This window comes from Leopardus geoffroyi, chromosome B2 (assembly GCF_018350155.1).
Source record: "Leopardus geoffroyi isolate Oge1 chromosome B2, O.geoffroyi_Oge1_pat1.0, whole genome shotgun sequence".
NCBI classification, from domain to species: Eukaryota; Metazoa; Chordata; class Mammalia; order Carnivora; family Felidae; genus Leopardus; species Leopardus geoffroyi.
Window position 1 is genome coordinate 96,733,253 of NC_059332.1, and position 18,113 is coordinate 96,751,365.

General features: G+C 37.8%; 1 protein-coding gene across 3 annotated transcripts in view; it reads right to left on the reverse strand.

Annotated features, from left to right (window-relative positions):
- PDSS2 (decaprenyl diphosphate synthase subunit 2) overlaps positions 1-18,113 on the reverse strand; it is a 293,765-nt gene that overhangs the window by 67,362 nt on the left and 208,290 nt on the right. For all 3 annotated transcript variants that reach the window (XR_006717454.1, XR_006717453.1, XM_045499185.1), the window contains exons 5-6: positions 3,972-4,145; positions 2,632-2,763 (exon numbers count right to left, since the gene is read on the reverse strand). Coding sequence is in view for 1 of the 3 variants with exons in the window: in XM_045499185.1 (XP_045355141.1) it covers positions 2,632-2,763; positions 3,972-4,145 (306 nt within the window). In the remaining 2 variants the exon portion in view is untranslated. The remainder of the gene's footprint in view (positions 1-2,631; positions 2,764-3,971; positions 4,146-18,113) is intronic.

Consider the following 18,113-nt stretch of genomic DNA (forward strand, 5'->3'; position numbering starts at 1 on the left):
AGATTATTAGAAGTGGAATTACTATAACAAACTATATAAAATTTTTAAGAGACTACATAAATGACTGTGTGTGTGACTTCTGAGGCTGGTCATAAAAGAAGATGCAATCTCTGCCTTGTTGCTGGAACACTTGTGTTTGGAGCTCTGAACTGGCAAGTAAGAACTCTGACTATTCTCAGGCTGCCATGTTGCAAGGAAGCCAAGCTACATGGAGGAACCACGTGTATGCACTCTGGTTGGTCAGTAATATAGTCTGACATCCCAGTCTAGCAGCCTGGCATGAGTTGAGTCTCTAGATGATTCCAGTGCCCAGCACTGCTGAGTCATCTCCAGCATCTGGGTCATTTCGGTTGAGGCCCCACGTGTCATGGAGCAGTCATCTCTGTGCTCTGTCCAAATTCCTGACTCACAAAATGTTTAATAAACATGAACATAATCACATGGTTATTTTAAGCAGCTAAGTTTTGGGGGTAATTTGTTACGCAGCAACAGTAACTGGAACACTTAGTTTTCTATGCATCTATCATTAATTTGTCTTTAAATTCTCAATATTGTCAAGTATATTAGTTCCACTGATTTCCTTAAAGAAATTTCTCCTGGAGATCTCTGTCCTCTTGTCCCAATCTGGACTGGATACATAGCCACCAGCCTAGGACTTGCTTGGATGAGACAGTGTAGCATGTTACTTATAACTTAAGGATGTGGGCCCTGGAGCCAGGCTGCCTGGGTTTAAATCCTGGATCTACTGCTTGCTAGCTGTGTAATTCTGCACAAGCTAATTTCTCTGTGCCTCAGTTTCCTCATTAGAAGAGTGCTTGACACATCGTAAGTGCTCTTATTGTTGGCATTATTATTGTTCATTATGCTTCCTTTCATGCTATCCCTGGAATTCCCACTGCCTCATGCCTGTCTGATCCCCTAGTTCCTAGATTCCATGTCTTTCTCTCTCTTGGTTACTTCTTTGTCTTAATAAAACACAGCACCTGAAATACATCCCTTGAGAAAAGATGCTTGGGAAGTCAGTTTTTTGAGACCTTGTGTTTCCGTTTTAAATTGTCTTTATTTAACATCACACTTGATAATGTGACAGTCACAAAAGTCTAAGTTGGCAACAATTTTCTCTTTGAATGTTGAAGATGTTAGTCCATTGTCCTGAAGCTTTCAATGCCACTACTGAGAGGCCTTTCTGAGTCTCGATCCTTTGTATGTAGGTTTTTCTTTCTCTTCCTGGAAGTATTAGGATCTCTTTTTATCCCCATTGTTTCAAGATGTGATAATGATGTGATTATTTAGAGCCCCATTTCAACTTGGAAATTTAGGTCCTTCAATTCTCAGGATTTTTCTTTTCTTTATGATTTTTTTTTTAAATTTATTTATTTTTAGAGAGAGAGACAGGGAGAGAGAAAGAATCCCAAGCAGGCTGCACTGCCGGCGCAGAGCCCAACACAGGGTTTCAACCCACGAACTGTGAGACCATGACCTGAGCCAAAACCAAGAGTTGAACGCCTAACTGACTAAGCCGCCCAGGCGCCTCTCTTTACAAGTTTTTGTTGCTGTTAACTTTCTTAACTCCATTTTCAGTTTTCTCTCTTTGGGACTCCTAAGAGTATATAGGATCTGTTGAATTGGTTCTCAAAATTTTCTCATCTTTTCTATCTTCTATTGACTTTCTGTTCAACTTTCTGGGAGATTTTCTCATTTGTATCCTCTGTTCTTCTAATTTATAAAAATTCTGCTTTCATATTTTTATATTTTCTTGCCCAAAAAGGAATCCTCTCATCTTCTATCAGATGAATATGAGGGATGTGAAGCTGGCTGATGGCATTCTGAAAGCCAGTGAGGGAAGAGGGTTAAGAGGGAAAATCTTGCCATTCCAAATGCAGATATGACTTAGGCTCTCTTTGCTTTAAGTACGGCAGCTGTCCCTGCCCTCAGCTCTGCCTACTTTCTCTTGTCTCACATTAACCCAATCGATTAGAACCACAAAGTTAAATAAATTCAATGAAGCTTTGGGTAAAAGGGCAAGAATTTATCATTCCAGAGTTTCTGGATTAAAAGAAAAGCAAAAAAGTTCCCTTTCATCTTTTATACCTTCTTTCCTGCAAAAAAGTAAGAAATTCACCCAATTTAAGCCTCTGTACCCCTCCCACTTCACCATGCTTTTTTTTTTTCCCTTTGGTAATACCTCAGAATTTGAGTATTCAGGGTCCAAGTTTGTTTTAAAATAACCCAATGAGCTGACAGACGGAGCTTCTGGAATTCTGCAGCTTGTGCTAGAGTCTGCAGATGGGAAATTGCCGTCAGTTAAAGGGTGGTGCTATTACCATAGCCCAATTTTTGAAAGCCTTTAGAAAAAAAAAAAAATTATCTGAGTTAATTAGCATCCACCACAGGCACTAGTTTTGTGTTGCAGTATTCTAAGAACTCAGATAATAACAGCAGTTCAATCTCTAAGTTTTAACTAACATTTGCCTTTTAAAAATGTGGATTATAAAGAATTTTACCTGTTATATGAAAATGCTCTTATATGGCTGTTCTATAATCTTACATCAACATGAAATATGAATTATATTCTAAAATCAACTAAATACTACTCTACTGATGCCCAATATAGGAATAATTTCATTTTACCTCTCTGATCTGCTTAATCCACAAGTCTCTTCCAAGAAACTCCTGATGTAAGACCACAGGAGCTGAGTTGAGATTAAAAGTTATGGAGTCACTGGTCTTTTCCTTAATAAAAGGCTGGAGGTCAGAATTTATCTAGGAGGAGTAGTCAAAAGAGTTAAATCAGTAAGATGCATACACACTACTATGTTTTAGTCCTTTCAGAAAGCACCAGTTAATGCAGGGAAAATGAAGCTTAAGGAATACAGCGTTTAGATGAACTTTACTAAGCAAAAGAACAGTTCATATGATTAACAGCAATCTTTAAAATTCTTTAAGATAATTTTTTCCTGACATATTCCTTTTCTATTTGGCAGCAGACTTTGCTTTTACTCTTTAGATTAAAAACAAGAATTTTTTTTTTAATTTTTTTAACGTTTTTATTTATTTTTGAGACAGAGAGAGACAGAGCATGAACAGGGAAGGGGCAGAGAGAGAGGGAGACACAGAATCAGAAGCAGGCTCCAGGCTCTGAGCCATTAGCCCAGAGCGCGACGCGGGGCTCGAACTCACGGACTGGGAGATCGTGACCTGAGCTGAAGTCGGACACTTAACTGACTGAGCCACCCAGGTGCCCCAAAAAACAACAATTTAAATAAAGTTTTAATGAACATAATTGTTTAATAAAATTTAAGATTTAATAAAATATATAAAAACTCATCTGGAGATATTACGTACATATATATATACGTGTATGTATATATATATAACATATATATCTATTTTGTCCTCTCTTATGAGCTATTTAAGTAACATCTAAGAAATATATATTAAATGGAATCTTTAAGTTACATATGTACAGAGGCAACAATATAACAGCTAACCTCAAGACTTTTTATATTTCAGTATGCCCATTCAAAAGGACCAAGTATTAGAATTAAGGCTTTCGATTTTACTCAGTATATTTTTAAATTTCATTAAATTTCCACAATTTGTTTTACATAAGGGAACTTTAAGGGAACTGTAACAAAAACGCAAATGATCTCCCATTCTGTAAAGGGCAACATTACAGGTTATTTAATAATTTTTAAGAGTTCTCTCAAGAACCCTTTCAGGTGGTAAGAAAAGACAAACATCACAAATATGGTTTAAGTCAGCTGTAGCTTTCTATCAAAATTACACAGTACTCACCACTCGCACTGTTTATATTACATAACAGTCACCATCTATGACTGACAGATTTTAAACACACAATAAACATTTTTTTTTTTTGAGATATAAAAGCAGCTTATTAAATGGCAGGAGGTTTCTTATGTATCATTTTAGCTATTTAAGCACTGGAAAAAGAAAAAATGTGCAAATACCTTATGACTCATGGCCATGTGCTTCCCATACTGAAATGCCATATCCTGAACGTCAGCATCATGCTTTGCTAATTCCATTGCAGCCTGGCAGCTCTTTGCTAATAAGGCACCATGGGAGAGAAAAGTCTGTTCCTTCCAAGTTGATATTCCAATATCTTCTGTGATATGATTTTCCTAAAAAATGCGACAAAGCCAGGATTTTAAAAAATGTTTTAGGAGTAATTGTTTTGGTTTTTGAAGAATATAAGAGTTAAGAAATGAAGTCCTCAAAACACTCAGGCTATTGCCACAAGACAGAACTAAAAGATGCAGAACCTTGGCTCTACCTACAGAGAACTAAGGGGTGGGAACTGTTGTTTTGGGGTAATGGCGGGAAAGATGAAAGAAATGCAGAAGCAAATTTTATTTTGAACTAGGAAACTTCTATTACAATTTACGTAGGATAAAGAAAAGTTAGAAACTGGGACCTCCAAACTAACTCCCTTCTATATTCACGTGAGCTCTTGAGTGCTGGTATGCCAAAACACAAGATGCCTATTACCTTTAACTTATGTGGAAATGTCAAGGGCATAATGAAGAAACTGCATTCTCTTAGAAACAGTTCAATAAAAAAAATCACAGAGGAGGTAACCCATTGTAATGGAGTATGATTAGATTATATTATCATCCAAGTTTATTCCTATAAGGAGAAACAAGGAGAAAAGGGAGTATATATAAGTGTAGTTTATTTACTTTCATCTTTTTAAATTATGAAAACCATTGTAGTATTTTTAAGTTCACACATACCTACTACCTCTAGACCAGTGATGTCCATTAAAAATATAATGTAAGCTGCATATGTAATTTAAGATTAGCTAGTAGTGGGGAGCCTAGGTGGCTCATTTTGGGTGTCCAGCTCTTGATTTCAGCTCAAGTCATGATCTCATGGTTTGTGGGATTGGCCCTGCATCAGGCTCTGTGCTGGGTGTGGAGCCTGCTTGGGATCCTCCCTCCCTTCCTCTCTCTCTCTCTCTCTCTCTCTATCCATACCCCACTTGCAAGTGTGTGCATATGTACACACTCTCTTTCTCAAAATAAATAAATAAATAAACTTTTAAAAAGGGTAAAATAAAATAAAATTTGCTAGTAGTTACATTAAAAAGTAAAAAGAAATAGGTGAAATTAATCTTACTGACATTTTATCTATCCTAATATATCCAAAATATTATTTCAACATATAAAATTATTGAGATATTATAGCAGCACCTGTGTGGCTCAGTTGGTTAAGTGTCTGACTTTGGCTTAGGTCACGATCTAACAGTCTGTGGGTTCAAGCCCTGTGTCAGACTCTGTGCTGACAGCTCAGAGATTGGAGCTTGCTTCAGATTCTGTGTCTCCCCCTCTCTCTGCCCCTCCCCTGCTCACACCCTGTCTCTCTCAAAAATAAACACTTTAAAAAATGTTTTAAAATTATTGAGATATTTTATATTTTTTATGCTAAATTTTCAAAACCAGTGTGTATTTTACACTTACAACACATCACTAGCCACGTCTCAAGTACTCAGCTGGTACAAGGAGGTAGTGGCTGCCCTACTGGATGGGGCTGCTCTAGGCAGTGGGCTCTCTAAGGACAAAAATGATGAACAAAGTATATAAAACAATGTTCATTTATGGTATTTCTTTGAAACTTCAAACTAACTAGAACCCATTCAGAAGGATTAACTAAAACACTTTACTTCCTGACACCCATACCATAATCCTTCTCTTTCCATCATTATTTGAGGACAAATATAAAAAATAATAAGAAAACGGGATCATGAAAAGGTCAGCTCAGATCCAGAAGGGAACCTTCCACCCACTGGTCAGATCAAATTGTCAGCTTTATTTTATTTATTGTGCCTTTAAACAAAGAGAAAGTTCCACTTGTGGCAAGAGTTACAAATGTGCAACATAACATTGTGTAATAATAAAAAAGGCCATCCAAGGGAGAAACAGTGAATAAAGTGCATTATAAAACATTAGGTATGAATCACAACATATTTAATTTTGGAAATTTGAGAATGTATTTTTAAATGTGCAAAGTTAACATACCATATTAATAAACTGAAGATAGAAACCATATTATCTCTCCATACAAACTAAATGAGCATTTGACAAAATTCAACTCCTATTCTTGATGGGAAAAAAAACCTAAATAAAAGAGGAACAGATGTATATTTCTTTAATATGATGTGTGCATATGTGTGTGTATGTGTGTCAGCCCCAAAGTCTGCAAATACTTTATGAAGGAACATGAGTCTTTCCTAATAAAGTCAGGAATAAGAGAGATGCACACCACTGTTATTTAACAGTGTAAAGGAAGAGGCAAGAAAAGAAGAGATGGATAAATATTAGAAAGGAAGCTTTTAACTATCGCTGTTTGAAGACAATGTAATTGTATACTGGGAAAAACTAGGAGACTCAACTACAAACTACTATAAACAAGAAGTTAATTCAATAAAGTAGCAGCATATATATATATATATACACACACACATACGTATATATACACACAAAACTTATAGTTAATAGGATAAATGTATTAACCATAACTTTCATGCATAAAAAGTAATCAGAAAGTATTATAAATAGGATCTTTTCTTCCATTATATCCAATGAAAAGAAAGATTAAAGAGCTGGGAATAAATTGAGAAATGTGAAAAACTGATACGAATGAATTGCTAAAATACTAGTGAAGGAACACAAGTTACCTTAAAGAATATAAAAACATATCATATTTAAAGACGGTATAGTCCAACCTCATAAAGTTTACTCCAATTAAACTTAAAAGACCTTTCTTTCCTCCTGAAACCAGGGAAGCTGACTCTAAAGTTCACATGGAACAAACATAATAAAAGTAGGCAGGAAAACCATGAACAAGAATAGCCATGTGTATGGTTGGGGGAGAGTGGGGGGGTAGATGGGGACACCGATAGATGTCCAGCCCTACCAGATATTATAACTATAAAGATATCATGTATTATACTATAAAGCCTTAGTAATTTAAAAGAATGTGTACTTTTTAGACAGACAATTGGACCAAAAATAAAGTCCAGAAATCAAACTATATACAAAAATTTACTAACTTGTAGGAAAAGTTGGACTTTTCAGTAAATGGTGCTGCTACAACCAAATAGCTATCTGGAAAAAAACGAACAAATAATAGACATATCTGCATTTACACCATTTATCAGGATAAACTCCAAATGGCAAAAGCAAAACAACCACAAAACCGTAAGCAATGTTAGAAGACAAAGGACAAGGAGGAAAAGTATTTGCATTTCCTTTTTTTTAAAAGATGAAAAAAATTTTTTTAAAGTTCATTTATTTTGAGGCAGAGAGAAAACATGTGTGTGGGGAGGGACAGAGAGAGAGAGAGAGAGAGAGAGAGAGAGAGAGAGAGAATATCAAGCAGGATCTGTGCTGTCAGCACAGAGCCCAACTTGGGGCTAGACCTCACAAATCGGGAGATAATGACCTGAGCTAAAACCAAGAGTCATATGCTTAACAGACTGAGCCACCCAGGGGCCCCAAAGTATCTGCATTTTCTTTAAAAAAATTTTTTTTTAACGTTTATTCATTATGGAGAGATAGAGAGAGACAGAGCATGAGCAGGGGAGGGGCAGAGAGAGGGGGAGACAGAATCCGAAGCAGGCTCCAGGCTCTGAGCTGTCAGCACAGAGCTTGAAGTGGGGCTCAAACTCACAAACCTTGAGATCATGACCTGAGCCGAAGTCAGACGCCCAACTGACTGAACCACCCAGGAGCCCCAGTATTTGCATTTTCTATCACAGACAACTGGCAAATCACCCTGTGGTAGGCTAATAATGTCTGTATCCCCCACACCCCCTCTTCCCAAATGTTACCTTAACATGGCAAAAGGGATTCTGCAGATGTGACTGAATTCAGGATGTTAAAATGGAGGGATTATCCCAGATTAACCGGGTGGGCATAAGGTAATCACAAGGACCTTTCTAAGAGGAAAGCAGCAGGGTCTGGGGTCAGACAGGAGATATGATGACAGAGGAGAGAGGGGTTGAAAGATGTTAAGCTCCCGAACTGGAATAGGGAGGCTGGGGTCAAGAGCTGAGGAATGAAGGCGGAAATTAGAAAAGACAACGACATGGATGTCTCCTAGAGCCTCCCCAAGGAAAGTAACCTTACCAACATCTTGATTTTGGGTCTTCTGACTATTAAAGAAAATTCCCACCTCTACAAAGCTTTACTAAGTGCTGGTGAGGCTGTGAAGAAACAGGCGTCTTGAGCATGGCTAGTGGAAGTAGAGACTGGATGGAAATTTCACAATTTATCCATGAAAATTACAAATGTATTTGCCCTGTGACCCAGAAATCCTACTTCCGGGAATTAATTCTACATATAAGCCCATGCACATGTGAAATGAAATACACACAAGTTTGCAATCTATTGTTCACCCAGCTGCGAGGGTGATCCTTTTACAACTTAAGTCAGGCAGGTTACATTGACCTTTGTGCTGTTTCTCTAACACTGCAGGCCTGCTCTTCTGAGGCCGCTGAACTTGCTATTTTCAGTCAAGCACGCTCCCCAGATGTTTGCAGGGCTCAGTTCCTCATTACTTTGGGGTCTCTGCTCAAGTTTCAACCCATCTTTAATAGTCTGCCTCCCACCCCATCATTTCCTATCTCCTTACTCTGCTTTAAATATTTTTTCTTTGATACTACTCAACTCTTCACATAGGTGTTGGTTTAATGGTTTAACTGCCTACCCCTTTCACTAGGATGTTGGCTACATGAAAGTAAGGACTTTCTTTGTCTTGCCCTCTGCTGAATCATCAGTATTCAATGTAGTACATTAGGTGTGCAATAAAAATATTTGCTGAATCTTTATCTTTCTTTTGGTATTTTCTCTCATTTCCACCTTCCTCCCTCCTATTTGGAAATAATAAGGAATTGAAATAATTCTCCTTGAATGCCTTACTGCTGCTCACAGAATCAAGATGAACTTCAGCACAACATTTAAGGCAAGGTCCTTTTTGGTACCAAGCAATACTTCTAGCCCCATCTCCTACCCAAAATATCCCCTTGAGGCCTGCATTCCAGCAACACAGAACAATCTGCTGTTTCTTGAACAAAATATACACTTTCACACTTGTGTGAATTTAAAAATATTATTCCCTTCAAAAAGAGTATCATCTCCTCCTATCCCCTGCCTATTAAATTGAACATATCCCATTCAAACATCACTTATAAGAAACATTGCCAAATACTCCCACAAATACTTCTCTCTTTAGACTAATGTTACTTTACTTATACTACAATATAGCACTTATTCTTGCTGAATTGTATGCTTATTTGTCTTTTCTTGATTAGGTTGGACCCTGTCTTAGGCATCTTTGTATGTTTTTAATCACTTAGGCCATATTTAATCTCCAAAAAATGTTCACTAAATGAATAGAATCATGTTTGTCTGTTGCATTATTTATATGTTCTTTAAAGAATTGTTATATTTACTTATTTACTTATTTATTTTAGAGAGAGCGAGTGGGTGAGTGGGGAAGAGGGGCAGACGGAGGGAGAGAGAGAGTCTTACTCAGGCTCCATGCTCAACATGGCGTCTGCCATGAGGTTCGATCCCATGACCCTGGGATCATGACCTGAGCTGAAATCAAGAGTCAGATGCTCAACTGACTGAGCCACCAGGTGCCCCTAAAAAAATTTTAAAAGCAAATGAGAGATATATTCATATAAGAATGCTATTCAGCAACAAAAGAGAAGCAACTACTGACAGATGCTATGTAGTAGATGAACCTCGGAAACATGAAGCTAAGCGACAGAAGACAGGCACAAACGGCCACACATCGTACGACTCCACTTACATGAAATGTGGATTAGTGGTTGCCTTGGCTGGGGGTGGGAGCTGTAAATGGGTATGAGGGACTTTATGAGGGTATGTGTGAAAATGTTCTAAAACTGATTCATGGTAATGGTTGCACAACTTGATACAGTACACTGAATACACTGAATTTTAGGCTAGACATGGGTTGATTTTATGATATGTAAAATACAGCTCAATAAAGCTCTTAAAAAAGAAAATAATGAATGAGTAATATTTTACATTTCTTGCTCTCATAAATTGTTATTAAAAAAAAAACTTATGAGGGGTGCCTGGGTGGCTCAGTTGGTTGTGCATCTGACTCTTGATTTCAGCTTAGGTCATGGTCTTGTGGTTTGTGGGTTCGAGCCCCTCATGGGGCTCTGTGCTGACAGTATGGAGCCTAGTTGGGATTCTCTCTCTTCCTTTTTCTCTGCCCTTCCCCTACTCTCTCTCTCAAAAAATAAATAAACTAAAAAAAAGGAAATAAAAAAAAAAAGTCTGTCCTCAAAAAGCTCACAGTCCAGGGATGGCATGGATAAATATATCTATGTATGGATATAAACATATAAACAAACCAATGTAATTCTATTTCAGAATAATTTTTGCAGGATTTCCAATAAAAGATTCAGTTTGGCTCATTATATTTTCCTTATTGTGATTAAGACATTTTATTATTATTTCTACATTTTAAATTATGCAAGTGATACCTGATCACTGAAAAAAAATTAGAAAATTCAGAAAACCAAGAAAACAATTAATTTATAGTCCCTAGAAATCTACTACCAAAGTTAATAAGGGCATAAGTTAATCTGTTTCTAAGTTAATCAGGATATTAATTCCATGAACATTAAATTATTATATATTGTGAACTTGGTACAAATGAAACAAATCCCTCCATTCATTTCCATCAGCTTGCCACGTATATATTAAGAGAGCATGCTCTATTACAAAGGAAAAATAAATGTACAATTATAAAATACCAAGAAACTGGTTTGATAACCACTTTCAAATCAGCATCTTCACACATCAGAGATATAGAATTGGTGTGAAATGAATGAATGTAGTCAGAGTAAATGAGATTTAGATATTCTTATAGCATCAACTTACATATGTGCAGTTTTTACTGAAGATTTATTATCTATAAAAGGAAGATACAGTGAATGAATATTTACTATTGATGGGATTTCCTTTTTTCCATAAAGGTAATATATGCCGACATGCCTATTGAATGACTGTCAGACAAAAGTACAATAATTTAAAAAATGAAGGTCTCTTATTCACTGTCACATGACCTTTTTGCTCAAGCAAGGCAGGTTCAGTAACACACGTACACAAAACTGAAGCCTGCAAGAAGATGTTTGCCTGAGATAGTGGCTCTGGTGGTTTTACTCAGAGATAATATGCTGTTCTGCTAACTGAATTGTCTGGGGGCGTACTTTGAGTTGCTTTCCTGATGAAAGTAATACATTGGTACATAAATATTCACAGGAGACCAAAGTGTATTTATAAAGTGGCTGGTTGGGATTAAAGGTCTGGTCCGTGGCCACAGAACAAAAGCACATTAACTGACGCAGGAAAATGACAAAGCCCCAACTAGAACTTGCCAAGTCAAACTCCCACCTTTCACATTATCAGAAAAGAAGAGTTGGGGAGATTCAGACACTGGCTATCTGTCGAGATAAAAGCACTTTAAAGAAAGAATGCAAACATCCTATTTTTCATGCTTCCTACTTCTGATAAATACTCTGAGCCACTATCTTTATAAATGCAGCATAAATTTGGGTTTAGTGAAAGGCCAGATCCCTCTAATGCCACATCTCACCATTTTAAATGTTTGCTTTGAGTTGCTGTTTTCAGCTATCTCGAGAAGTTAAACAAGAGACAAAAGAGTTTACCAGCCTTATTTAAATAAATAAATAAATAAATAAATAAATAAATAAATAAATAAAATAAGCTCAGGAAATTTTTAGTAAAGACCCTCTAAATTTAGAAATAAGAATGAAGCAGTGAGAGAATGAAATCTAGTTATTTCCTGGGAACTAGCTAAATGATGGCATTTTCACATTCACTGTTAGCTCTCAAAAACCCTATTATTATTCCCATTTAAAAGGTAAGGAGGTTTGAAGACTGTATTTTGACCCAAATCAGACACTAGTCAGAGACTAGGCAGAGATAGGTCTCAGACATACAGCGAGAGGATTCTATTTTGCTTAATACATAAAAGAAATACACGCAAAATCTTTTATAGTTGGAAAAGTAGGCTGTATTTAAGAATGAATGACATGTTTTATCTATGTATCAAAAAAGTATTTTCAACCTATAAATTAAGTCTTGTAATAATACCCATTGGAGAAATCCAAGAGTCTAGAGCATAAGATGAGTAATGAGATTAGAAACAGTAGGCATCACAAGTATTTTTTCTGAAATCCCTAGGGAGGAAAAATATATATATAATATTTTAACAGACTCATCTAACAGGATGAAATAATTTGCTCAGATTTAAAATCCAATCACATGGGAAAGAGTAAAGTAGGTATCTTGGAAGCTTTATATCTATGTAAATCATGGGAGAGAAACTAGTAAGATCTGATACATGTGTATAACTGAATCCTATTTTTTAAAGAATACTTCTATAGAATAAAAAGCTACTAAAACTTTATTTAGAAATTAGAGAGAAGGGTTACTAGGGAATTTAAAAATTGAGAATTCTTTGGTTTAGAGCCAGGTAGTCCCTTCCTGCCCTCCCCGCTAGTCACTTGTTGCTGAGATACATGGGGCTGACCAAGCTGAAAAGGGATGGAGGAGGGAAGACTATTTTATAGCACAAATCCTTCAGCAGGTGGCATACTTGGGAAGGGGGAAGCTCTGAACAGCTAGAGGGCAGCAGATAGTCTTCAGATGGGTTGTACAGTAGGGGCAGTAGGGAATACTGAATAATTCTTCAAGATGGACAGACTGGACGGCACCAAGGGGAAATGTGGCCTGCTCTGAAATGCACAGCCTATGCTGGTGTTTGGCGTCCCATGCAAATGCGCAGTAAATGCAGTTACCTGATTTTTCTGTGTGCTTACTACATGCCAAGCACTGTGGATCTGAACATTAGTCAGGCATTACTTCTCGACCATTAGAAGTTCAGCAGGGGAGAAACACAGTAAACGGAAAGTAGTTGGGTATGTGCAAAGGGAGCTATGCTTATAGTAGAGAGAAGGGAGCGAACCCTTCTGTTAAGAAAGATTAAAGAAGGCTTCAGTGGGGGGAAAGTTAGAGTTGAGTTAGGTTCTGAATAATAAACTGGAATTAGGTAGAGGATGAATTTGGGGCATCAATATTAGTTCCATATTGTTGAAGCATACAGTGGGAGAGGTAGGTGAAGAAGGAGGAGACTAGTCAGGAAGGTAAGAGACCTAGAGGTTTGGATCTTATCATTTAGGTGCTAGAAAACTGTTTTTAGCGGGAAATGATATGATTATATGTGCAATTTAGATGGGTTGCTTCAGAAGCAGTTTAGAAAGGAGAGGTAATAACTGAAGATCCATTAAAGGGTGAAGTGCTCTATTGTAGGTGAGCAGATGAGCTAAAGTGGTAGCTAATGGAGACTGAGAGGCAAGAACAAGATGAGCTGTTCAAAAAGTGAAACAAGATAGCTCCCTACTGTGGACAAGATGTTGCTCACCCAGGATCCACTCCCCTCTCCCTTCTTACTAACAAGACCTAATTTTGTTCAGGTACTCACTGCTCCGATATGTGAACAGACGAATGCCATTTTGGACAAACTGGCCATGATGATGGTTCTAGGACCTGAACTTCTTGAGTACAGCCAGCCCCCTTCTCTTCCCACATTCTTTCCTTTTTTTTTTTTTTTTTTTTTTTTTTTTTATAACCACACTCTTAAGTATGCTCTCAGGGTATAACACCTTTGATCTTCCCTGGAGATATGACTATGACACACACCAATTTTTTTTTTTTTAATGTTTATTTATTTTTCAGAGAGAGAGAGAAACAGAGCACGAGTGGGGGAGGGGCAGAGACAGAGAGGGAAACACAGAATCCAAAGTAGGCTCCAGGCTCTGAGCTGTCAGCACAGAGCCTGACGTGGGGCTCGAACCCACAAGCCATGAGATCATGACCTGAGTGGAAGTCAGACGATTGACTGAGCCACCCAGGCGCCCCAACACACACCTATTCTTAAACATTCTCTTCTTGGTGGTTCCCTAGTATGTACTTCCAGCCCCTAGGCTATAAAAATAGGTCTCAAGGGAGGTGGGGTTGTATCTTGCTGCTGCCCTAGACATGCTTCTGTCCATAAGTCCCCTTAATAAGCCATTTCTCGTCAAACTGAACTTGTCTGCCTTCTTCTTTGGTCTAAAAGCTCCTCTCGCCTCGGAGGTCATTTTGCATATATTTCCCTTTCATGGAACACTTGCCAATGATTAATTTAGGAAGGGGCATGTGGGCTAATTCTAGGTAATGAGGTACATACAGTACAGAGGGAAGTCTAGGAGGAGGCTCCTAGAAAGAGACCCAGTTGGAACTTGCAACTGTTTCCTCTGGATGTACTCTGTCTTGGACAGACACACCCAAATTGCCACCAGCCTGATAATAAATAGGACACAAGGAGGCAGAGCAGAGAGACGGTAAACCTTGATATGATGGAGCTGTCACGTTAACTGCTTGATGCCTGACTACCTCGGCATGTTTGGTTAGAGTAAAATCTATTACCTTACTTTTGTAACTATTTAATTGGATTTTCCATTTTTTGCAGCTGAAAGCATTCCAACGAATTCATCCCTTAATGAAAAATGTTCATGCTATATGAAGTCTACACATGCCAACATTAGCAAACTACTAAAACATTTTAGGACGAAATTTTCTTAGGATAGTGTATTAGTTATCTGTTGCTATATAACAAATGATCCCACAACACAGCATCTTAAAACAGTAGACATTTATTATCTTATAGTTTCTGAGGGTCAGGAGTCCAGGAATGACTTAGCTGGCTGGTTCTGGCTCAGGGTTAGTCATGAGGTTACACTCAAGCTGATAGCTGGGGCTAGAGCAATATAAAGGAGCTGGAGACTCCATTCCCAAACTTACTAAGGTGGCTTTTGGTAGTAGTTGTTAATTGCTTGCCACATCAGCCACTCCACAGGGCTGCTCACATGACATGGCCACTGGCTTCCCCTAGACTAAGTAATACAAAAGAGTGAGAGACAGTGAGAATACATTCAAGAGAAAGCTTTACAATCTTCCCTGATCTTGAAAGTGACAGGCCATCATATCAACTGTATGCTGTTTATCACACAGACCAACCTAGGACAATATAGAAAGGAATTACACAGGAGTATCAGGAGGTGGGTTCACTGGAAGCTATCTTGGAGGCTGGCTACTACAGATGGAGTCTATGATTAAAATTTGTGGGTCGGAATATTTTAAAGTCTCTACAAACTTTCTGCCAAGTTGTTTTAAAGAAAGGTTCTTCTCCTCCTTCTCCTTCTCTTAAAATGGAAAACACTTAAAAAATTTTTTTTAATGTTTATTTATTTTTGAGAGAGAGAAACAGAGTGCAAACAGGGGAGGGGCAGAGAGAGAGAGAGGGAGACACAGAATCCAAAGCAGGCTCCAGGCTCTGAGCTGTCAGCACAGGGCCCAACGTGGGGGTCAAACTCACAAACCGTGAGATCATGACCTGAGCTGAAGCCAGGCACTTAACGGACTAATCCACCCAGGCAGCCCCCCACCTTTTTTTTTTTTTTTAAAGGAAGCTCTATGCTCAACATGGAGCTCAAACTCCATTGAAATCCAAGAGGCACAGAGAACTCCCTTCAGACGTAACTTGAATCTATCTTCTGCATGACATATCATAGTGAAACTGGCAAAATACAAGGATAAAGAGAAAATTCTGAGAGCAGCTAGGGATAAACGTGCTCTAACATATAAAGGGAGACCGATAAGACTAGTGATGGATCTCTCTACTGAAACTTGGCAGGCCAGAAAGGAGTGGCAGGAAATCTTCAATGTGAGGAACAGAAAAAAAAATATGCAGCCGAGAATCCTTTATCCAGCAAGTCTGTCATTTAGAATAGAAGGAGAGATAAAGGTCTTCCCAAACAAACAAAAACTGAAGGAATTCATCACCACTAAACCAGCCCTACAAGAGATCCTAAGGGGGATCCTGTGAGACAAAATACCAGAGACATCGCTACAAGCATGAAACCTACAGACATCACAATGAGTCTAAACCCATATCTTTCTATAATAACAATGAATGTAAATGGACCAAATGCACCAACCAAAAGACATAGGGTATCATAATGGATAAAAAAACAAGACCCATCTATTTGCTGTCTACAAGAGACTCATTTTAGACCTGAGGACATCTTCAGATTGAAAGTGAGGGGATGGATAACTATTTATCATGCTACTGGAAGTCAAAAGAAAGCTGGAGTAGCCATACTTAGACAAACTAGACTTTAAATTAAAGGCTGTAACAAGAGATGAAGAAGGGCATTATATAATAATTACAGGGTCTACCCATCAGGAAGAGCTAACAATTATAAATGTCTATGCGCCAAATACGGGAGCCCCCAAATATATAAAACAATTACTCACAAACATAAGCAACCTTATTGATAAGAATGTGGTAATTGCAGGGGACTTTAACACCCCATTTAAAATAATGGATAGATCATCTAGACACACGGTCAATAAAGAAACAAGGGCCCTGAATGATACATTGGATCAGATGGACTTGACAGATATATTTAGAACTCTGCATCCCAAAGCAACAGAATATCCTTTCTTCTCGAGTGCACATGGAACATTCTCCAAGATAGATCACATACTGGGTCACAAAACAGCCCTTCATAAGTATACAAGAATTGAGATCATGCCATGCATACTTTCAGACCACAATGCTATGAGGCTTGAAATCAACCACAGGAAAAAGTCTGGAAAACCTCCAAAAGCATGGAGATTAAAGAACACTCTACTAAAGAATGAATAGGTCAACCAGGCAATTAGAGAAGGAATTAAAAAAATATATGGAAACAAATGAAAATGAAAATACAACAATCCAAATACTTAGGGATGCAGCGAAGGCAGTCCTGAGAGGAAAATACATTGCAATCCAGGCCTATCTCAAGACACAAGAAAAATCCCCAATACAAAATCTAACAGCACACCTAAAGGAAATAGAAGCAGAACAGCAAAGACACCCTAAACCCAGCAGAAGAAGAGAAATAATACAGATCAGAGCAGAAATAAACAATATAGAATCTTAAAAAAACTGGAGAGCAGATCAATGAAACCAAGAGTTGGTTTTTTGAAAAATTAAACAAAATTGACAAACCTCTAGCCAGGCTTCTCAAAAAGAAAAGGGAGATGACCCAAATAGATAAAATCATGAATGGAAATGGAATTATTACAACCAATCCCTCAGAAATACAAGCAATTATCAGGGAATATTATGAAAAATTATATGCCAACAAACTGGACAACCTGGAAGAAATGGACAAATTCCTAAATACCCACACACTTCCAAAACTCAATCAGGAGGAAATAGAAAGCTTGAACAGACCCATAACCAGCAAAGAAATTGAATCGGTTATCAAAAATCTCCCAACAAATAAGAGTCCAGACCAGATGGCTTCCCAGGGGAGTTCTACCAGACATTTAAAGCAGAGATAATACCTATCCTTCTCAAGCTATTCCAAAGAATAGAAAGGGAAGGAAAACTTTCAGACTCATTCTATGAAGCCAGTATTACTTTGATTCCTAAACCGGACAGAGACCCAGTAAAAAAAGAGAACTACAGGCCAATATCCCTGATGAATATGGATGCAAAAATTCTCAATAAGATACTAACAAATTGAATTCAACACATATAAAAAGAATTATTCACCATGATCAAGTGGGATTCATTCCTGGGATGCAGGGCTGGTTCAACATTCACAAATCAATCAATGTGATACATCACAATAAAAGAAAAGATAAGAACCATATGATCCTGTCAATCGATGCAGAAAAAGCATTTGACAAAATTCAGCATCCTTTCTAAATAAAAACCCTTGAGAAAGTTGGGATAGAAGGAACATAGTTAAACATCATAAAAGCCATTTATGAAAAGCTCACAGCTAACATCATCCTCAATGGGGAAAAACTGAGAGCTTGTCCCCTGAGATCAGGAACACGACAGGAATGTCCACTCTCACCGCTGTTGTTTAACATAGTGTTGGAAGGTCTAGCATCAGCAATCAGACAACAAAAGGAAAT